The 20,513-nt window shown below is 47.5% G+C and overlaps 1 protein-coding gene across 1 annotated transcript in view; it reads right to left on the minus strand.

Moving 5' to 3' along the window:
- The window catches only part of arfgef2 (ADP-ribosylation factor guanine nucleotide-exchange factor 2 (brefeldin A-inhibited)), a gene marked incomplete at its 3' end in the record, with an annotated part of 36,145 nt that extends 17,406 nt beyond the window's left edge, over positions 1 to 18,739 (minus strand). Inside the window, exons 1-14 of the mRNA XM_056595088.1 lie at positions 18,388 to 18,739; positions 16,284 to 16,314; positions 15,781 to 15,904; positions 15,330 to 15,476; positions 13,892 to 14,071; positions 12,786 to 13,164; positions 11,763 to 12,014; positions 11,272 to 11,396; positions 5,801 to 5,934; positions 3,483 to 3,717; positions 2,939 to 3,038; positions 1,657 to 1,796; positions 1,312 to 1,420; positions 186 to 375 (exon numbers count right to left, since the gene is read on the minus strand). Of these exons, the coding sequence (XP_056451063.1) occupies positions 186 to 375; positions 1,312 to 1,420; positions 1,657 to 1,796; positions 2,939 to 3,038; positions 3,483 to 3,717; positions 5,801 to 5,934; positions 11,272 to 11,396; positions 11,763 to 12,014; positions 12,786 to 13,164; positions 13,892 to 14,071; positions 15,330 to 15,476; positions 15,781 to 15,904; positions 16,284 to 16,314; positions 18,388 to 18,571 (2,330 nt within the window). The remainder of the gene's footprint in view (positions 1 to 185; positions 376 to 1,311; positions 1,421 to 1,656; positions 1,797 to 2,938; positions 3,039 to 3,482; positions 3,718 to 5,800; positions 5,935 to 11,271; positions 11,397 to 11,762; positions 12,015 to 12,785; positions 13,165 to 13,891; positions 14,072 to 15,329; positions 15,477 to 15,780; positions 15,905 to 16,283; positions 16,315 to 18,387) is intronic.
- Between the last annotated feature and the right edge of the window lie 1,774 nt (positions 18,740 to 20,513).

Raw genomic sequence — 20,513 nt, forward strand, 5'->3', positions numbered from 1 at the left:
TCATTATATGATGTGTTATCCTCACAGCTTGATAGCTTTCTCGATGATGTGTAGTGTGAATCTGTGGTTATAGTTATGAGTCATTATATGACGTGTTATCCTCACAGCTCGATGCCGTTCTCGATGATGTGTAGTGTGAATCTGTGGTTATAGTTATGAGTCATTATATGACGTGTTATCCTCACAGCTCGATGCCGTTCTCGATGATGTCCTTCTGCTGCTTGATGACCTCGTACTGCTCGGGGTGGTCCGGGTGTCCCGAGGGCAGGCTGGACGACACGCTGGAGTCCAGGGAGCTCACGCTGTCCCGCCGCCCCGTCAGGTGGTCCGGCAGCTTCAGCTCCGCCCCCTCGCCCTCCGACGACCGCTCCTGGCCTGAGGTCACATGACGGCGACATCATCACCCCCCGCCGATAAGACCCCGCGGCATTGACACGTTATTCACGCAATCGTTTTTAATACCTTACATTCAGGACGTTTAGCAGACGCTTTTATCCACAACGATGATAATAAGTTAATTTGTCAGAAGGAGGAAACAATATGTCGCCGTAGCGTAGGTAGGGCTGAACGATTAATCAAATTCAAATCGAAATCGCGATGTAATAGAAGGTATGCCAATCACAAAGGCTGCGATTAAAAATAAAATAAAAAGTGATTTGTTGCCGTCATTGACTGGAAATCAGTGCGATTCATTTATTTTAATTTTACAAATCAATAGTTAAATAAAGAAGTTTATAATGTAAATTAAACTCAACACATCGGCCTGGCCTAACGGAAAGAGCAGTATTTATGTTGACTGCTTCCAGTGTTGTGTTGGTCATAATAAAGAATGATTTATTTCTTTTTAGTGAATAATACACAACATAAGGAACTTAATAAATTATAAAAATCGCACATTAAATCGCAATATTGGTCAAAATAATGGCAATTCGATTATTTCCCCAAATAGTTCAGCCCTAGCCGTAGGTACAGTAAGGATGTTCGAACCATGTGCCAAGCACTAACAATTATGATGGTTAACCCATTCCTTGTACACAACAAAGATGGCTAGGATAACACAATGCTAACCCAACATCAGAAACAAACTAAAAGCAAGGATTCAAATTTAAAAGGTGGAAAATGATTGCATTGTTAACCTCCAAAATAGACCTGGGACATCTGCTCTCCATTTAAAACAAAAATAACGACTTATATTTAGCTCCTCTCACCTCTCTGTCCTCATCTCTGAATGTTTTTAAGTGTATGCTTCTGAATGCGATACGTTCACCGTACAGCGATCTCTTTCAGCGAGAGGCTAGGGTGCGTTCTCACCCAGGTTGGCCTGCAGGTTGGGGTTGACGTAGAGGTCTTTGCTCCACTCCACCATGCACTTGAGGATGGACACCAGACACTCCAGACCCTTCTTACGCAGACTCAGCTCCTGCAGAAACAACAGTCCAGGGCTACCGTCTTACTGCATCCACTACAACAGACTGCGGGGCTGTTCCCAGCAGTCAATTCTGTGAACATTTTCAAATCTGTTCCATCCCATAATAAAAAATACATTTTAGTGGATTGGGAGTTTGACTCCCAGCAAAAGGGTTCTGTGTTTGATCCGCTCTGTACAAGTGACTGTAGGAGGGTGATGCCCAGGTAGTGTGTGCCTTGCATCAGTACCTGAAGGGGGCTGATGCCCAGCTCCTGCCCGCTCCGGCCCTGGGCGATCTTCGACAGGTCGTTGACCAATCGCTCGAAGATGTTGGCCGCGTTGAGGTCGCAGTCGTAGTTGACGTAGATGTCCACCACGCATTGGGCGTCTGACACACACCAGGGAGAGGTTAACGCTCAGAACCAAGACCTCCGACTCAGAACCAAGACCTCCGGATCAGAACCAAGACCTCCGCTCAGAACCAAGACCTCCGCTCAGAACCAAGACCTCCGACTCAGAACCAAGACCTCCGCTCAGAACCAAGACCTCCGCTCAGAACCAAGACCTCCGCTCAGAACCAAGACCTCCGACTCAGAACCAAGACCTCCGACTCAGAACCAAGACCTCCGACTCAGAACCAAGGCCTCCACTCAGAACCAAGACCACCGCTCAGAACCAAGACCACCGCTCAGAACCAAGACCACCGCTCAGAACCAAGACCTCCGCTCAGAACCAAGACCTCCGCTCAGAACCAAGACCTCCGCTCAGAACCAAGACCTCCGCTCAGAACCAAGACCTCCGCTCAGAACCAAGACCTCCGACTCAGAACCAAGACCTCCGACTCAGAACCAAGACCTCCGACTCAGAACCAAGACCTCCGACTCAGAACCAAGACCTCCGACTCAGAACCAAGACCTCCGACTCAGAACCAAGACCTCTGACTCAAGTCTACTACATTTACATTTAGAGCATTAAGCAGACGCTTTCATCCAAAGCGACTTACAAACGTCTTACCTTCTTCTTCCAAATCAGTACATTTGTCAGAAGAAGGTGAAACAGTATATCGCTGTCCGTACAGTAAGGATGTTCATAGAACCAAGTGCAAAGCGCTAACAATCGCTAGGTTAAACCCTTCCCGGTATACAACCAAGATAACTAGGAGAAGATGCTACACGACTAAGTACTATAACCGAGTGCGGCATACATAAGTGCATACATTAAGTGCCGTGACGAACAACATAAAAGAAGTAGGACGGGTGGGACAGGGTGGCTATGCCGGGTCGAGGCGAGTACTCAACTACTGTCCAGTCCAACCCATGAGGGTCCCGCCCGAGATAAGTACAGTATGACCTTATCGTAAAAATTAAGTAATAATTAATAATAATTAAGTTAAAAAATTATAAAAAAATGTTAACCGACAAGCGACAAGATTGATCGGATAACGTTGATGCGGTCAACCATCGGTCAAACGGTTATCTTACTAACGTGAGCTGCGACTAAAGCCCGGTTTGAAGCACAGAGGACTGCTACCTGCACAGATGCGCGTGAGGGTTTGGATGACCATCCACTTGTGCTCGAAGGAGCTGGAGGACGTCTCCAGGATGGTCAGGAAGATCTCCCTGAAGAAGACCTGGAGGGGAGGGGAGGACAGGATCAGACCTGGGTCTGGAGGGAGACTGGAGCTCTGGCGATAGTAATATACAACATCTCCCGACACGTGGTAACACATACCCGCATTTCTTCCATCTACTAGCACCTACCAACAAGATTTCAAGGCACAAGAAGCATCTCTATAAAATTTTATAAATTAGGTTTAAGTGGGCTCTTTCTGGTTTAGTAAATAACAGTCCACTGCATTATATAACCTGCTTCGTACTTTTAGATAAGGGCAGCATGATACAAATCATACATTTTAACGATCCTTCTAAACCAGGTAGTGTGTAATCTTCTTTGCTGAACTATACCTCTCAAATGTGCTTCTCTGGTCTAATTCTATTTTGATTGTTTGGGCCTTTGGTAAAACCCATCCCAGGACTTCCTGTCACATGACCGGCGGCCCCGCCCCCTCTCTCACCTCTATCTGCATCTTGAGGTGGACCTTGAAGTGGGAGAGCAGGGTGAGGAAGATGGCCAGCGACAGCTCGAACACCTCGGGCACCGAGGAGACGCCGTTCTTGGAGAGCGCCACGCACAGGTACTGCTTGATGGCGTTGACGAACATCTCGTGGGTGCGGAACACGGGCCCCGCCCCCTGCAGCACCGACAGCAGCAGCTGGAGGGAGACCACCTTGGAGCGCAGCTCGTGAGACCTGCAGGAACCCAGGGGGTAGCACAACACAGGGTCAGAGGAAGTATAGGTGAGAGGTAAACACAATACCAGACGGTCAAAGATGGAGGATAGAGAGTAGAGGTGAGAGGTTAACGCAACACCGGGTCAGAGATGGGGTTTGGAGAGTATAGGTAAGAGAGAGAAAGAAAGAAATCAAGCAGCATTCTTTTCAGGCGTCAGTATACATTCATTGCATGACAGAGGGTTTTGAAAACTCAAGTATGGTCTGAAGTAGGGATGGCGAAAATGTTAAATATTCTTGAACGACCACCGAGCCGAGGTTCAACCGGTTAACCGATCAGATTAAAATGTGCTATTTGAAATAACAGCCATTTTCGAGCCACGCCAGCCAGTTGCTGGCGTGGCTCGAAAATGGCTGAAATTCTATGAATTTCTTTCACTTCACACAAAAAGATCTTGGAATGAGATGGCTAACTGTAGTCTTATAGCGTTTAGTCTACCGTCCATAATAATTTAGAGATCATATTCTCCGCCGCTCGCATGCGGGAATAATTAAGACTTGAGGAGAAATTAAACAGTGGGCTAGAGACGCGTTGTCCGTCCAACTTCCAATAAGTCACCTCACCTGATCATCTTTTTGTGTGAAGTGAAACCAACACACACTCCACATTGCACACTGACCAATTTATTTCTTAACCGACAAGCGGCAAGATTGATCGGTTAACGTTGATACGGTCAACCATCGGCCAAACGGTCATCGGTTAACATCCCTAGTCTGAAGAAGTGAATTTTACATTCAGCTGTAGTGTGGACATGGCCATTGGTCAGAGCGGAAGGATATGAAGGAGGATAAATCCAAAAGGCAGGTATTGAGGGCGTAACGATCATACAAGTGGTGTGAATAAAACGGGATGTTAATGGCAAGCTCAAGAGGCCAGCATTGTGGCATGTAGCCAAGACAGCAACGTCATTAGGAGCATAAGAACCCAATCTGCATGACCGCAACGACGCACAGCGTTCTAGGACAGAGTTGCACGTGTGCAGAGCACCGGTCCTACACCAATCAAACGTCAGAGCTTCTGATGACGTAGATGAGCGACGCACTCTATAGCCTCAGTGTTCAGCTCACGCTCCTAAAAAAAAACCCAGACACAGATACTATGAATTCAGGAGCGGTCTAAAAATACAGATCCACAATGAGTCTGGCGTAGGAAACCCCAGCCGTGCCGGGCCTGGGACGCCAACCGGTTCTGATCCAGCTCTGCTTACAGTGGCTTAGAGTTACAGAGTCCCACTGATCAGATCGTATGACGGCCGGGATGGAAACTAATTCACGTGCACCGGAGCCCTGTGTGTCCACAGGTGGAACCTATATTTACTATAGACTGCGTTCTCTGAAGGAGGAGGTAGGTGGAGCCACAAGCAGAAGCTGGGTAGTTCGGTACCTTTCAGAATAAAAGCGTTTTGAGGAAAAGCTTTTTTTGAAAACGTTTTTTTTTCCCCTTATGAATGCAATGAGTTATCAGCCTGTGATCTCAGCCATTCAACACCAGGTGATTCATGCTGAATAATACAGTGGCCTCGGGTGAGTACACCAGGTGAGGTGAGGAGGAATGTGACCCAGAGATACAGACCTGGCAGGGGAGAGTTTAGGTGAAAAGCGAGTCTAACCAGTGTAATTATCCTGTGATAAAGCAAGAGTGGGATAATGGATTCACCCTCGTACGTTTCACCACACCCGGCTCATGACCTCAGAGACAGACGGAAGGGGTTAGGTTGGGTTTATGAGTTAGGGTTTAGGGTCAGGGTTTAGCGTTAGGATTATGAGTCAGGGTTTAGCGTCCGGGGTTAGGTTTACGAGTTAGGGTTTAGGGGTTAGGGGTTAGGTTTATGAGTTAGGGTTTAGGATCAGGGTTTAGTTAGGTTTATGAGTCGGGGCTTAGGGGTTAGGTTTGGGAGCTGCTTTGGGACAAAGCGACCGATAAAAGGTCCTGGCAGAGTCTGAAGACTTCCCCTGGTCAACCTTCTAGACCAAGGGTCTCTAGGGGTGTGCGTCTTGACCCAGGGTCTCTAGGGTTGGGGGTCTGACCCCGGTAACGTACTTGGGGTCCGGGGGCCCGTCGGCCAGCGGCTTCATGGAGAGCTTGCAGAGGGAGCGGAACACGAGGAAGGCGTCCTTCTGGAGGATGTGGGAGAACCTCACCGCGGACTGGCCCCCCTGCAGGGTCTCTGCGTCCTGGGGGGAACACACACGTATTTGGATTTAGCAGACGCTTTTATCCAAAGCCACTTACATTAAGTACATTTGTCAGAAGACAATTTTTTTATTGCAAGGATGTAGGCAAGGCAAGGCAACTTTATTTATATAGCACTTTTCATACACAAGGCAGACTCAAAGTGCTTCACATATAAACATTGTCATACAATAAAATAAAATAATAGACAAGTAAAAGAAAAACATATAAATAAATGGGTAAAATAGAAAGTTAAAAAGGCATTTTTGTATTAAAATAGAAAAAAAAGGCAAAGTTAAAAAAAAGCTTTTTAGATAGTGCAATGTATTTAAGATTTAGCAGAAAGCTATAGCAAACATAAAAGTCTTCAGTCTTGTTTTAAGGGTGCTCAGAGTTGGGGCAAGTCTTAAATCCTCTAAATCCTCTACTAAATCCTGCTTTCCCATGTTTTGTGTTTACTCTGGGGATAATTAACAGATTGGTCTCCGAGGATCTTAGTGGTCTATAAGGCTGATGTAGTTGAAGCATATCAGTTAAATATTTTGGGCCTAAACCATGTAGGGATTTATAGGTTATCAACATGATTTTAAAATCAATTCTCTGACCTACAGGAAGCCAATGTAACGATTTCAGAATTGGTGTAACATGATCAAATTTTTTGGTCTTTGTTAGAACTCTAGCAGCAGCATTCTGATCAAGCTGAAGCTTCCTCAGAGTTTGTTTTGGGAGTCCTGTAAGGAGACCATTGCAGTAATCAAGCTTACTAATGATAAAGGCATGTACAAGTTTTTGTACATGTCTTCGGTGGACATGAGCCCTCTAAATCTTGCTACATTTTTAAGGTGATAATATGCCGATTTTGTAACTGATATGATGTGACTGTCGAAATGTAAATCTGAATCCATGATAACCCCTAGATTTCTGGCTTTGATTGAGGTTTTCAGGGACAGAGAGTGAAGGTGTTGGGTTACTTTAAGCCTTTCCGTTTTAGAACCAAATGCAATTATCTCTGTTTTGTCCTCATTTAGTTGAAGGAAATTTCAGCACATCCATTCTTTCACTTGCTCAATGCACTGGCACAGCAGATCTATGGGCCGATAGTCATTTGGTGATAGCGATACATAGATTTGCTTGTCATCAGCATAGCAATGATGGTCAATATTGTTATTTTGCATGATTTGCCCTAGTGGGAGCATGTAGATGTTGAATAAAGAGGGTCCCAAGATCGAACCTTGTGGGACTCCACATGTCACGTTGGTTGATTCTGATACAAAGTCGCCAATGGAAACAAAGAAGTTCCTATTTTGTAGGTAGGACCTGAACCAATTTAAGACGGTGCCTGAAAGCCCCACCCAGTTTTCTAACCTGTCCAGAAGTAATGTAAGGTCTACAGTGTCGAATGCAGCACTGAGGTCAAGTAGCATTAGTATTGAGGTTTTGCCAGAGTCTGTGTTAAGACGGATTTCGTTTACAACTTTAATAAGGGCGGTCTCAGTGCTGTGCAGGGGTCGAAATCCTGATTGGAAGGTGTCAAAGCAACCCGTTGATGCCAGGAAGTGATTAAGTTGCTGGAGGACAACTTTCTCAATGATTTTACTTATGAAGGGTAGATTTGATATTGGTCTGTAGTTGTTTATAATAGAGGCATCTAGGCCCCGCTTTTTTAAATGGGGTTTAATAACTGCAGTTTTCACAGCTTTTGGGAAATTGCCTGACTGGAGAGAGTTGTTAACTATCTGCAATACGTCTACTGCTAGGCAGTCGAAAACATTCTTAAAGAGGTTGGTAGGTATAGTATCAAGGCAGGTGGATGGCTTTAGTTGTGTCACAGTTTCCACAAGATTTTTAGAGTCTATAACATTAAAGCATGCCATCCTTGCCACGTTATTTTTGCCTGAACAGGGTGGTAGTCCAACATTTTTGTTTGAAGTGGAGATATTGATGGCGCGTCTGATACCTTTTATCAGTATAAAAAGCTGCAAACTCATTGCATTTCTGCGTGGAATGGAGATCAGGTGGAATTTGTGTTGGGGGGTTGGTCAGTCTGTCAACAGTTGCAAATAGGGTTTTTGCATTATTAGTGTTGGTTTTAATGATATTGGAGAAAAATGTTTCTCTAGCATTTTTTAAGTCTAAATTGTAGGCACGGAGGCTCTCTTTATAGATATCATGGTGAATATGAAGTTTTGTTTTACGCCAGATGCGTTCAACCTTCCTGCATTCTTTTTTCTGTGCCGTTACAGAAGCAGCTTTTCTCCAGGGTGCCTTTTGCTTTCCAGAAATCATTTTTAACCTTATAAGGTGCAATGACATCTATGACTTTCAAAAATGTCAAATTAAAGTTTTCTACAAGATCATCAGCAGAACATGGGTTTAGAGGTGGTAGCAAGGAGATGGCCTTTGTAAAAAGTACATTAGAATCTTCATTGATATACCGTTTTTTGACAGTGTTTGATTTTGTCTGTATGTCGGGAATAAAAGATATGTTAAAGAAAACACAAAAGTGGTCAGACAAGGAAGGATCAGTCACATAGAGATCCGAAACTTTGAGGCCCTTTGTGATAACCAGGTCTAGAGTGTGCCCCTTACAATGAGTAGCCTCTTTCACATGTTGAGACGGTTCAAATGTGTCCAAAATGGTAAAAAGTTTTTTTGTACACTTGTCATTCAAATCATTAGTATGAAAATTGAAGTCACCAGTTATAACTAGACAGTCAAATTCTGTGGAGATGCTAGACAATAATTCTGTGAAGTCATAGAAAAGCCAGCCATGTATCAGTTAAAAACATAAAATCCAGTTTAGAAGTGGTAATAAAATCATTAACTAAAAATGATTTGTTATTAAGAGACCTCACATTAAGTAGAGCCATCCTGATGGTGTTGTTGATAAGCTTTAAGGTTGTTTTTGTTTTGGAGGCAATAGATATGAGATTTGTGAGGTTAGCAGTGTGTCTAAGTTTCCCTTTGTTTACTCTCTTAGTGGTTACAGCATGAATGCGAAAGTTGCCCTGCTTTGACGTAGGCAACCTTGGGTTCAGCAGATTATGTGAAACTTCCTTTATACTGTGTCTACGGCTGAACCCTTTTTTGTCTCAGTAATACTCAGGACTACTATCAGTACAGGGGGGGGGGGCTGGGGCGCCTTCCTCTTGGGTGTTATCAGCCTGTGGCCATGACGTGGCGATGCTATCATTGACACAGATGCAAGTTTGATGCCGACATATTCCAGTTTCTTAAATTCGGCTGGAAAATCGCAAAGGGAGGAGACATTGGGGCTGGAGTTGTTGTTGTGGCTATGGGAGAGATGAGGCTGGAGGTCATCGTCGATGGGGGGATGCAGAGGAGGGGGGTGGCCGTTCCTCGCCAAGCCAGCATCAGCGATGGGGGAAGGCACAGTGTTGATGGCGTCGGGCGGGCTGTTGTCTCTTTTCAAGGTCTGTGGGCTGTCTGCTTTCTGTGTGTCAGATAGTGGCAGAGTAGATGTTTCGGGGAGGCTGTAGTCTCGCTTCTTCTCAACCTGTGCTCTGACTGTGGCCTGTGCGTCAGACCATGGAGATTTGTGGGAAAGCGAGAAGAGAAGATTGTCCCTCAACAGTTTTGAGCCTAACCTGTTTGGGTGTAGGCCATCTGCTCCGAAAAGATATTTGCGCCCCCAGAATAAGTTGAAATTGTCAATAAAGCCCCTTCCTCTTTCATTGCAGACTCTGGAAAGCCATGTATTCAGTGCAAGTAGACAACTGAATCTATTTATTCCCCTGTCAACTGCTGGTATGGGTCCACTGATGAATGACTTGATGTGTACTTTGTCCAGTGTATCCAATAGATCAGTGTAATCCCTCTTCAGAAGTTCTGACTGTTCTCTTTGAATATCATTAAATCCTGCATGCACAATAATCTGAGATTTTGGGGTTTTCCAATATGATTTTGGCTAGTTTATGGTTGATATCACTAACCATTCCATATGGGAAGTTGCATGTTTTGATCTTCTTACCGGTTATATCCTTGATGGTTGAGTCTTTTATAATCAGAGTGTCTGGTTCATCTGCTTTCTCTGAGATGGGCCCTTGTTGGACGGTGGCAGACACATGCGCAGCCCGCCTCCGTGGCGACTGGTTGTTCCATCTCTGTCCGTACCGTCTGTCCGGACACATTTCAGGGGTCAGGGGTGCACAGGTGGCCGAGGCATGCGCAGCTCGCCTCCATGGCGACTGGTTCTTGCTCTGTCCGCACTGTCCGTCCGGACGCATCTCGGGGCTCAGGGGTGCATGGGTGGCAGGTGCGTTCGTGGACTCTTGAAGTGGCAGGAACCAGTTCTTCAGTGGCAGGGGTAATTTCAGTGACGGGCTAATCCGGCTGATACATGTAACTTTAGCTTTGGGTAGCTTAGAATTGGGCGTTGAGTGAACTTGTTGATTCACTTTGGTATGTTGTTTTGGCTTAGCGCCGACTCTGTGCCAGTGAGACGCAGCTGGAACTGTCTCTCTCTTGTCCAGCTTCGGAAGGATACAGTGTAGCTTTGATCATCTTGCTGTATCTGAGTGAGCTCAGCAGACTCACCCATCGGCACTGTATCCTGGAGGAGTCCTTTGCATTTTTCTAATGCTGCTAGTCTCGTTTCAAATAAAGCCACTGTCTGTTGCAGTTTGGTGCAGTCTGTGCATTTCCCAGTCTCCGTGCCTGAGATATCCGAGTACAGAGGCATGTTGGCGATAGGAAAGTCCAAGGCTTTTTCTGCGGTCTGATCCGGGAGTCATAAAAAGTGCCAAAATGTATTGTTGAATCGAGCGATGGAGGACGACGGTAACAAACTATATATTGCTAGGTATTATGATCATGAAATAAAATAAGATAAAGTAGATCTGAACGATGAATTAAGTAGTTTTTTCCAATGCCTAGCGGAGCTTCGGGAAACATGACCTCTCTCTCTGCTGCCTCTCTGGTTGGTATTGTATGCATGTTGTAATTGTACAACATACAATTAGCGTGTACAATACACACACTTTAAGACCCTAGCACGTAGCTTAGCATTCTGTTCGTATCCGGCCCTGCTGAGCTACGTGTCAGCCTGTGAGAGACTACCATGTAGCTTATCAACCTGTAGGTATCCAGGTGTGCTACGCGTTAGCCTGTGAGAGACTACCACGTAGCTTAGCATCCTGTAGGTATCCAGGTGAGCTACGCGTTAGCCTGTGAGAGACTAGCACGTAGCTTAGCATCCTGTAGGTATCCAGGTGAGCTACGTGTTAGCCTGTGAGAGACTAGCACGTAGCTTAGCATCCTGTAGGTATCCAGGTGAGCTACGTGTTAGCCTGTCAGACCCCAGCCTCGCCCCCACTCACCAGCAGGTCCGTGGAGGAGACGGAGGCCCGGTCCTCCACGATGCCGTTGGTGTGGTGGTCCGCCCGGAACCTGGGGGGCGCTGGCTCGGGGTGCTCCACACGCGGCGGGGCCGGGGAGTCCGACCCTGGGGGGGGTTAAAGAGACAGGAGGGTCAGAGGTCAAATGAGCATCAGTACATGTTCAGAGGAGATCGGGAGGAGAGGGACGCACCCGAATGAGTCCACGTTCCTCTGTCCTTGTATTATTATTTATTCCCCACATTTTAAAAATGCCCAAGGTCTAGTGAGGTTTATATCTGGACTCGCATCTCTTGATGACCTCCCTGACAATTTGAGCACAATGGGAAATGCAACCGAATCAAATTAGTCTTTTTTAAAATGCGTACATTTTCTTTTTAAAAAAGTTTTTTCCTACTGCGACTGGTTCAGACCAGACACTCATTCGTCGGTGGTTGGTTTCCAAGCTGACGAGCTGGTGGGCGGAGTCTGACCTGTGTGGGTCTGTGTGGGCGGGGTCATGGTCGGAGGCTCCTCCCCCTCCGTGGCGGGCCTGGACTGTGCGCTCTCGTTCTCTGGCTGTTCGTCGCCCACCTCCGGGGGTGTGGCCTGGTCACTGGGGGGGGTCCCATCACTGGGGGGGGTCCCTTCACTGGGGGGGGTCCCGTCACTGGGGGGGGTCCCATCACTGGGGGGGGTCCCGTCACTCGGGGGAGACGCTGAGGCCTCTTCCTCAAACACAGAGTCTGAGACAGGGTTCGAACAACGATAACGGGAGTTAAGAAGTGTATCAAGACCAACCGTAGCTGATCCATCCTATTTTAAAGCTGCTTAAGGTTCATCACCCACTGCTTCTTTAGGAGAATCGCAATAAAGGGAGCATCCATTTCAGTAACTACTCATCATCATTTACATTAACATTTAGGGCATTTACGACGCTTTTATCCCAAGCAACGATATATCATTGTCGGTACAGTAAGGAGGTCCAAAGAACCAAGTGGCAAGCACTTACGAATGTTAGTTTAATCCATTCCCGGTATACAACAAAGACAGCTAGGATAAGATGCTTCACAATGCCAAGTACTATTTTTAAGTGCAAGGACGCACGGCACAACATAACATATCATGGTCGTTTCCTCTACCGGCTCTGTCAGCAGACCTTCCGCTCTGTTGGCCTTGAACAAACTAAAGGCTACGTTATCGCTCCTGGGGCATCCGGTTAAACCGTCACTCAAGGCTCCACCACCGCCCTACGACTCACGTCAGCGTGCAGCGTTACCAGATTGGGTCCGATTTCCCTCACAATCTGGCAACCCTGGCTGCAGCACACTGCAGCCAGGGTTGCCAGGTTGGGCGGGAAATCGGGCCCAATCTGGCAACGCTGCGCGTGTGTCCGTCAGTCTGAGCTCTGACCTGACAGCGGGGTCAGACGGACCGTGTCAACGGGGGGATCTGAACCAACACGTCACTAGCCCCACCCGAGCGGCCCAGTCTGGTGGTGTTAACCAAGCACCCACCTGTAGAGGGCATTGCGTGCTCCACCACTACTGCTGCTCCTCTCTCCTCCTCCTCCGCGGCATCACCGTGCTCAGCCTCCCCGTTGATGGAGGGCGTTTCCATGGCGACGTCTTCCGCCTGGGCGGCAGGAGGAGGGGGAGTGGGGGTCGGGGTGGTGGCGGTGCCGGGGTCGACGGCGGTCAGGTCGGGGGTGCTGGCGGCGGGGGAGGGGGAGGCAGAGCTGCCGGGCTCGGGGGTGGGGGAGCGGTCGGAGCGGGGCGACCCCGACCTCCTCCCCCCGCCTCCTCCTCCTCCTCCTCCTCCTCCTGGGACGGGGGAGGGGTGCTGCTGGGGAGGGCGGAGCCGGTCCTTCTCCTGCTCCTGCTGGGCCTCCAGAGCCTGAACACCACCGAAGAAGAAGAAGGAGAAGGAGAAGGAAGAGTAGAAGAAGAAGAAGGAAAAGGAGGAGTAGAAGAAGAAGGAGAAGGAAAAGGAAGAGTAGAAGAAGATGAAGGAAAATGAGGAGTAGAAAAAGAAGGAGAAGGAAGAGTAGAAGAAGATGAAGGAAAATGAGGAGTAGAAAAAGAAGGAGAAGGAGGAGTAGAAGGAGAAGGAGAAGGAAGAGTAGAAGAAGATGAAGGAAAATGAGGAGTAGAAAAAGAAGGAGAAGGAAAAGGAAGAGTAGAAGAAGAAGGAAGAGTAGAAGAAGAAGGAGAAAAAGGAAAAGTAGGAGAAAAAGGAGGGGTAGAAAAAGATGAAGGAAAAGGAGGAGTAGAAGAAGAAGAAGGAAATTGGAGGAGTAGAAGAAGAAGGAAATTGGAGGAGTAGAAGACGGTGGAGGATAAGGAGAAGAAAAGGTGGAGGAGGAGTAGAATAAGAATGAGTAATGCCTGAGGGATTCTGCAGGAGAGCTGGGTCTCAGTATATCACAGCAAACATAACGTCATAAATGTAGTTACATCATTATTAGACATCATGTAACGTGACCAATATGTCTGCTGATAAAGAGGCAACAGACATCAGGCTCCACCGCTCCGTCAGCGGAGAGCAGGTGGAGGTGGGAGGAGGTAGAGGTGTGAGGAGGTGTGAGGAGGTGGAGGTGTGAGCAGGTGGAGGTGTGACTCACTGCCTGGCTCTCCATGCGCGTGAAGATGACGTTGAGCATCTGCGTGAGCGTGGCCTTGGCCGTGGTCTGGTTGATGAGGTTCCTGCTGGCCAGGTAGATGTTGTAGCAGGTCCGCACCGTCAGCAGAACTGTGCCCTCGTGGATCTCGATGTGGGGGGAGGTCACCGTCGTCAGGAGGGCCTGGGGACGATAAAGATTCAGGGGTTTGAATGTACTGTTTACAACATCAATACAAAACTCGGGATTGGCTGGGAACTGGAAGGTTGCCGGTTCGATCCCCGGCCCCCCCTAGCCGGTGTCCCTGAGCAAGACGCCTCACCCTGACTGCTCCCGACGAGCTGGCAGTCGCCCTTGCATGGCTGACACCGCCGTGGGTGCGTGAACGTGTGCATAAATGTTAGTGAATGTTAGTCATTATTGTAAAGTGCTTTGAGTGGCCACTGGTAAGAAAAGCGCTGTATAAATCCAGTCCATTTACCATTTAAAACAGATGTGGTCCATTTGAAGCACTTCCCTTTTCCCAGTGCTGATAACGAATGAACCCAACAAATTGGTGTTCAAATCTGTTCTTGATTAAATATAGAGGACGTCTAGGCAGCTTGTGCAGGTTGATATAGTGACTTTATATCGACGTTGTGTAAAGTTATTAATGTCCGTGCATCCAATCAACACGGTTAGGGGGGCTTCATAAATCATAGGTCAACATTTACTTTAAGGTTGATTTATTTTCTCCTCTGGGCTGAAGCGACACAGACTTTGTCCCTGAACGAGCCGGTCGTTCCCTTCATGAGAACGCCAAGGACGCCAAGGACCTACAACCATTTCAAACCGGATTACTGATTAACCTTTTTCCTCCTGCAACCAGTCCACTGTAAACCTCTGATAACACTGAGCCCGATCAAAACTACCGCTTTTATCAAACTACACCAGATTATGTCACCCTGACTCTTTGAGGAGCGAGATGTAGGACAGATTATGAACTCCAGCGCTAAACCTACGGTCAACTGGGAGGTTTTATCATCCACTACATTGCACAGCCCCCTGTATCTCATCCAGACCTTTCTATCTCTCTTCCACGGGGCTTTTAACACTGATGGCACTGCTGAGATTGCTATTTAGCTTTTAGCTTGTTCACAGCACATAAGGATAAAGATCAGCACCATTAGTCATGAGGGAATGCTGACTGGTCAGGACGGGATATTGATCATAACAATATCATCATGTTATAAATTTTACTAAATATATTAATAAAATGACATCAAAACAACTTTAAACAGCAACTCGATAATCCAAGTCAATAGATGTTGATTCTATAGTAGATATTATTAAGATTAGAGACGTAACTAACATCAATAAATGTTGATTTAATAGCAGTAGAAATTAGATAAACCTAATATCAATCAATGGACCAATCAGAGGGACGGCTGGGGGCCCCTACCTTGATGATCTGCAGCTGGACCCCGTCGTCGGTCTGGGGCCCCTGGAAGCAGTTACACACGGTCTCCACCAGGCGGTCGATGAGCCTCTTCCCCGGGCTCCCTCCATCGGGGGCGTTCCCTGTGATGTGCCCGTAGGCGATCAGCTTCTACAGGGGGGGGGGGGGGGGGGGGTGGGCACACAGCGCACGGCTCAGAGAGAGAGAGGGGGGGGGCTCCACACACACGACACGACACTAGGTCACAGCATGAGGGCATTTGTGTACTTCATCAGTACGCGCGCGCGCGCGCGCGCGCGTGCGTGCGTGCGTGCGCTTGATCAGTACTTGTATGTGTGCACTTCATCAGTAGGTGTGTGAATGTAATTCATCACAGTGTGTTTGTACTTCAGAGTGTGTGTGTGTGTACTTCCTCAGAGTGTGTGTGTGTGTACGTGTGTGTGCATCTGTGTACCTGCAGACAGTCGAGGGAGGTGCTGACTATCCGGGGGGACTTTGATTGACAGGCCAGCTCAAACGGCAGGACGTACTTATCGGCCTCGATGTAGTTCGCCCTGGGTGGAACAACTGTGCCATCTCTGATAGAGAGACATAGGCAGGCAGGGAGCGAGAGCGAGAGCAGAGACAGAGAGCGATATAGGCAGGGAGGGAGAGGGAGAGAGAGAGGAAGGGAGGGAGAGGGAGAGAGAGAGGAAGGGAGCGACAGAGACATAAGAGAGAGAGAGACCAGAAGCCAACGTTCAACAGGACTAATTTGTGGTCTTTAATGTTTTAACACCAGGCTGCAGCTCTCCCCCGTCAGAGAGCTTCTGTTACTACGTGCGTAACGGAGATGAGGTCAGAGCTGTTCTGATACTGCTGGTGCCCTGAACTCCTGAACAAAAGCAAGGGCCCTAAACCACCTCCATGCACTTTGAAAAATCATTTAAAATAAGTAAAAGAAGTTGTTCTACTTACTTTTGTTTCTCGAGCTCAACCTTGATTTCATCTGTGAAGGGCGACAGGAAGGAGAAGGGTTAGTGAGGATGACCTTTGACCTTTCAGCAACTGAGAGCAGTGCCCATATGATCTGACCCGTCCACCCACACACACACACACACACACACACACACACACACACACACACACACACACACACACACACACACACACACACACACACACACACACACACACACACACACACACACACACACACACACACACACACACACACACACACTTAATCTAAGCCTGCAGCTGTCCAGAAAAGAGGTGGCAGGTGTCTATGTTTACCTTCCAGTCATATCCTCTTCAACTTCCTTATAAACACACACACACTTTAATTAATAATTAACATTTTAGCAGATGCTTTTACCCAAAGAATCTTCCAGTGAATTCTGACACACGTCATTAAGGAGCAGGTAGGGGTTTGACAGTAAGAGACAGCTCATTAAGCACCACGTAGGGGTCAGAAGCATCGTGCTCTAGGATGCCTATAGGTGGACTGTGGACTTTAGGGGTTGAATGTCATCAGCAGGGAGTCAAACACCTTAACCCCTAAACTATCCCACCCAAAGCCTTATTTTAAATACTGCATGCTCAGCTGGCTTAGATTGATGATTGAAGATAATCTTGTTAGCGCAACTCCCCACAGTTTGGCACTAGATCTCCATCTGGTTTACAGCTCTACATACTCAGACATGAGGACCTACGAGTCCATACCCGCCCGATCAAGCAGAAACAAACTTTACTGGCAGTGTGCGTGCGCGTGCGCTAAACAGTTAAATGTATTTGGCAGGGGCAATGTTAAAACTGAGTTTGCGAGGGCGTGCTAACAAAGATTAAAATAAACCGTTAATAACAACAGGTGATAACAATGTGATATTTACGTGCAAACTATGGCGCAGCCGACTCATCAGAAATCTGAAAGACCCTGTGGCTATACAGCAAGTGCTCCGTCTTCCCTAAAACAGCCACTCAAACAGGTCTACTAACCACCATAATGATCATCAATCCATGACCGATACGCAGTAATGTCAGAATAGTTGTTTTTAAAATACAGATACTAAAGAATTACACATAGGCTAACATATATATATCATATATTGTATCAAAAAACACACATATTCAATGATTTGAGGAAATGGCCTAAAGATCATATCTGTAGAATGAAGAATGACGAGACAAACCCACACTCAACCAAACACTACTATTAACATGCCAACTGTCATCCCAGAGAAGAGAGAACCCAAACATTTTTGTTGTGGAGGATAGACTAAAACTTTACAACAGTACATGTTGATCTAGGAAGAAGGTGCAAACCCCAAACAAGCAGAACCGGAGTGACGTGGAACTATTGGCAAGACGTGAGGAGGAGTCAACAAGACAGACGCGGCTCACGTATTCAGTGAGTGTTGATCAAGGAGGAGCACGGCACTTCATTCAAACAGGATCCACAGCCTTCCCCAGGCTAATGTGTACACACATATTACTGGGCAACGGAAGTGCGCGCGCGCGCGCGCGTGTGTGTGTGTGCATAGTATGCGTGTGTAACTTGTGTAACGCACAGCAGGGGGTTGTGTTGATTGAAAGCAATCAACGTCAGCATATCCTGGACTTGCATTACAGTAGAGTATCCTAACGCTAACATACCAACACACACAACCCCACTTATAAGCACCACGGCGGCTCTCCTGCTGCCATCTGGCCCCAGTGACTGCGGCTAACATGTCAACAGTGCGAGCCCAAACATCCACACAGCTAGGCTCCAGTCAGCCACGGCGAGAAAACTCCTCAAAACGATGCATCACGTAGCGAGGGGTGGGCTGCTGACGACCCCCCGACTGTCACACAACTAGCAGTGGCTAGCCGCCGTTGCCACCTGACACTCTGCCTGTGTGTGTGCGTGTGCGCACAGGAAGGCCGTTCGGGTGCTAACGGCTAGGCTAACGCTACGCTAACGACTAGCGCACCTTTCCCCTTCCGCCTAGCGGGGCTTCCACGTCTGTCAGCCCGCTCTAAACCTCAACAGAACCGGGGCGACAAGACCGCCTAGTGAACCACCGAGCCCCCGACTCACCGAGTGCGACCTGGCAGGCTTTCCGTAGCTGGTTGTGTTGGCTCCTCTTCACCTCCTTGTCGGAGAGGATCTTCTCCAGCGCCCGGGAGAGGAACATGCTCTTGGTGCGGGTGCTCTCCGCCGGGGACCGGGATGCGTGTTGTGGGTGAGAGGAGGGTGGTCGTCGCGGCTGCTGCTGGAGCATCTCTGGCCGGGGGAGCGGTGGAGGTGCTGCCGGTTCAGGCCGTCATGTCGGGCCTGGCCCTGTGGCCCTGCGTGGAGGCAGGGGGCGGAGAGAGGCTAAGGTAAACCAGGCTGGTTCTCGGTGTCTGTGGTCCAGAGCGGCGGGTGAGACGGGGCTGCTGCTGCCTCAGCACTGCGGCGCCATGTTGGCTTGCGTCACGTCACGTCACGTGACGTGACGTGTCAGTTGGTTTAGTGCTCACCTTTCATACCTCGGTTGGTTTCCGGCATAGCGAAATAACGTATAAGTTATAACTGTTGTCCAGGATCGATGGGATTTAATTATATGTAGACGTTGTATGTTTTTATAATAATTTTGGGTTCACTATCACGTTACGAAATAAAGTCATGCATGTGCGTCAGTGACTCCGCCCGCCGTTGGTTGCGCTGAGGCATAATCGAACATCTAAAACAAAGTGCCGTTTCTAAAATGTCCACCAGGCAGTGCTAGAGCAACACAAACATCAGTGTTGACGAGAGTCCAACTCTTCTGTGATCGTCATCGTATGTTGCGATATTTTTCGTCATGAATGTGCTCAAAGAATGTGCTGCAGGTCATCTACACACTAGTTTATTTTATCCAGCTCATTGAATCAACAATTACATATATATATATATTTATATCTATGTATTTATACATTTCAGGTTCATCGCAAAACATTTTCCTTGAATGTGATCATAAAAATGTACATCAATGTTGATAAGAAAATACTGACAATCTTAAGTACAAATCTATAGCCTACCTTAGGATTTATTGGGCAGGCGAAAACATTGCTCAATCATTTAAAAAAGATGCTCAAAGCAAAGCCCATGGTGTAGATTTTATGAAGACAAAATGAAATAAGAAGTATCCCCAAAGTGAACAAATATAATAAAAATAAATTCACAGTACTGGAAATCAAAATCTGCTATTCCATGATGAGAAAATAAAAACACCTAGCTACCTTGTGTTGATTATATTTACTAATAAATGGAATAAAGAAAGAAATGTTCATTATAAAAAATGGTATCATAATGTGTAAGAAAAGATAATCAGAGAATAAATAGCGTCGCTGTGTTCTGTTGTACCGGTGGACAAATGAATATGAATAAATTAACATGTTTTCATTCAGAGTTCTCCCACTCTCCCATTCACGACCCGGTCTGGGACACATAGGTCTACTGCTACTGTAGTGTGTGCGTGTGCGTGTGTGCATGTGAGTGTCTGTCTGTGTGTTTCTGTGTGTGTGTGTGTGTGTGTGTGTGTGTGTGTGTGTGTGTGTGTGTGTGTGTGTGTGTGTGTGTGCGAGTGCGCGTACATACGCAACATGTGCATATCATATGTGTGTGTGTATGTGTGTGTAAAAACAGTGGGACTTTGGGGCATCACAACACTTCAGGCCCTACTCGTCTCGCTAGCTCTGTTGAGCATTAGCAGCTAATGCTAACCCCGGTGAGGGAGTGTTCAGGGAGGTGTGGTCAGGGAGGTGTGGTCAGGGAGTTCAGCCCCGGGGGTAGAGGGTTACAATGTAAGCGGGAACACCTCCTATTGTAGACAGGGCGGCCTGGCTTCCCAGTGTCAAGCCCCTCCCTGCCCTCGAAGCAACCCCCTGATGAAGAGCGAAGGTGACCGCCGGAGAAGGGTGAGGGAGGGGAGCTGTGAGGGGAGGACCAGCGGTTATTTTCCAGTGTGATTTTTCACTGTGTGTCAATATTAATGCAGCTCAATATTAATACAGGCCACGCAAACACACGCCTAGCTAACGGACGCTAGCCAGGCCAGAGCTGCTGTAGCACCATGACCGCTGCCCAGGCTAAAGGCCTCCTCTGTACAACGTCCACTACAGCGTACTTCTGCTGGTAGACAGGCCTCAGTGGAGCAGGGGGACGGCACGGATGGACATAAAGAACGAGATGAACCCACT

The sequence above is a fragment of the Gadus chalcogrammus genome, chromosome 1 (genome assembly GCF_026213295.1).
Source record: "Gadus chalcogrammus isolate NIFS_2021 chromosome 1, NIFS_Gcha_1.0, whole genome shotgun sequence".
Classification (NCBI taxonomy): domain Eukaryota; kingdom Metazoa; phylum Chordata; class Actinopteri; order Gadiformes; family Gadidae; genus Gadus; species Gadus chalcogrammus.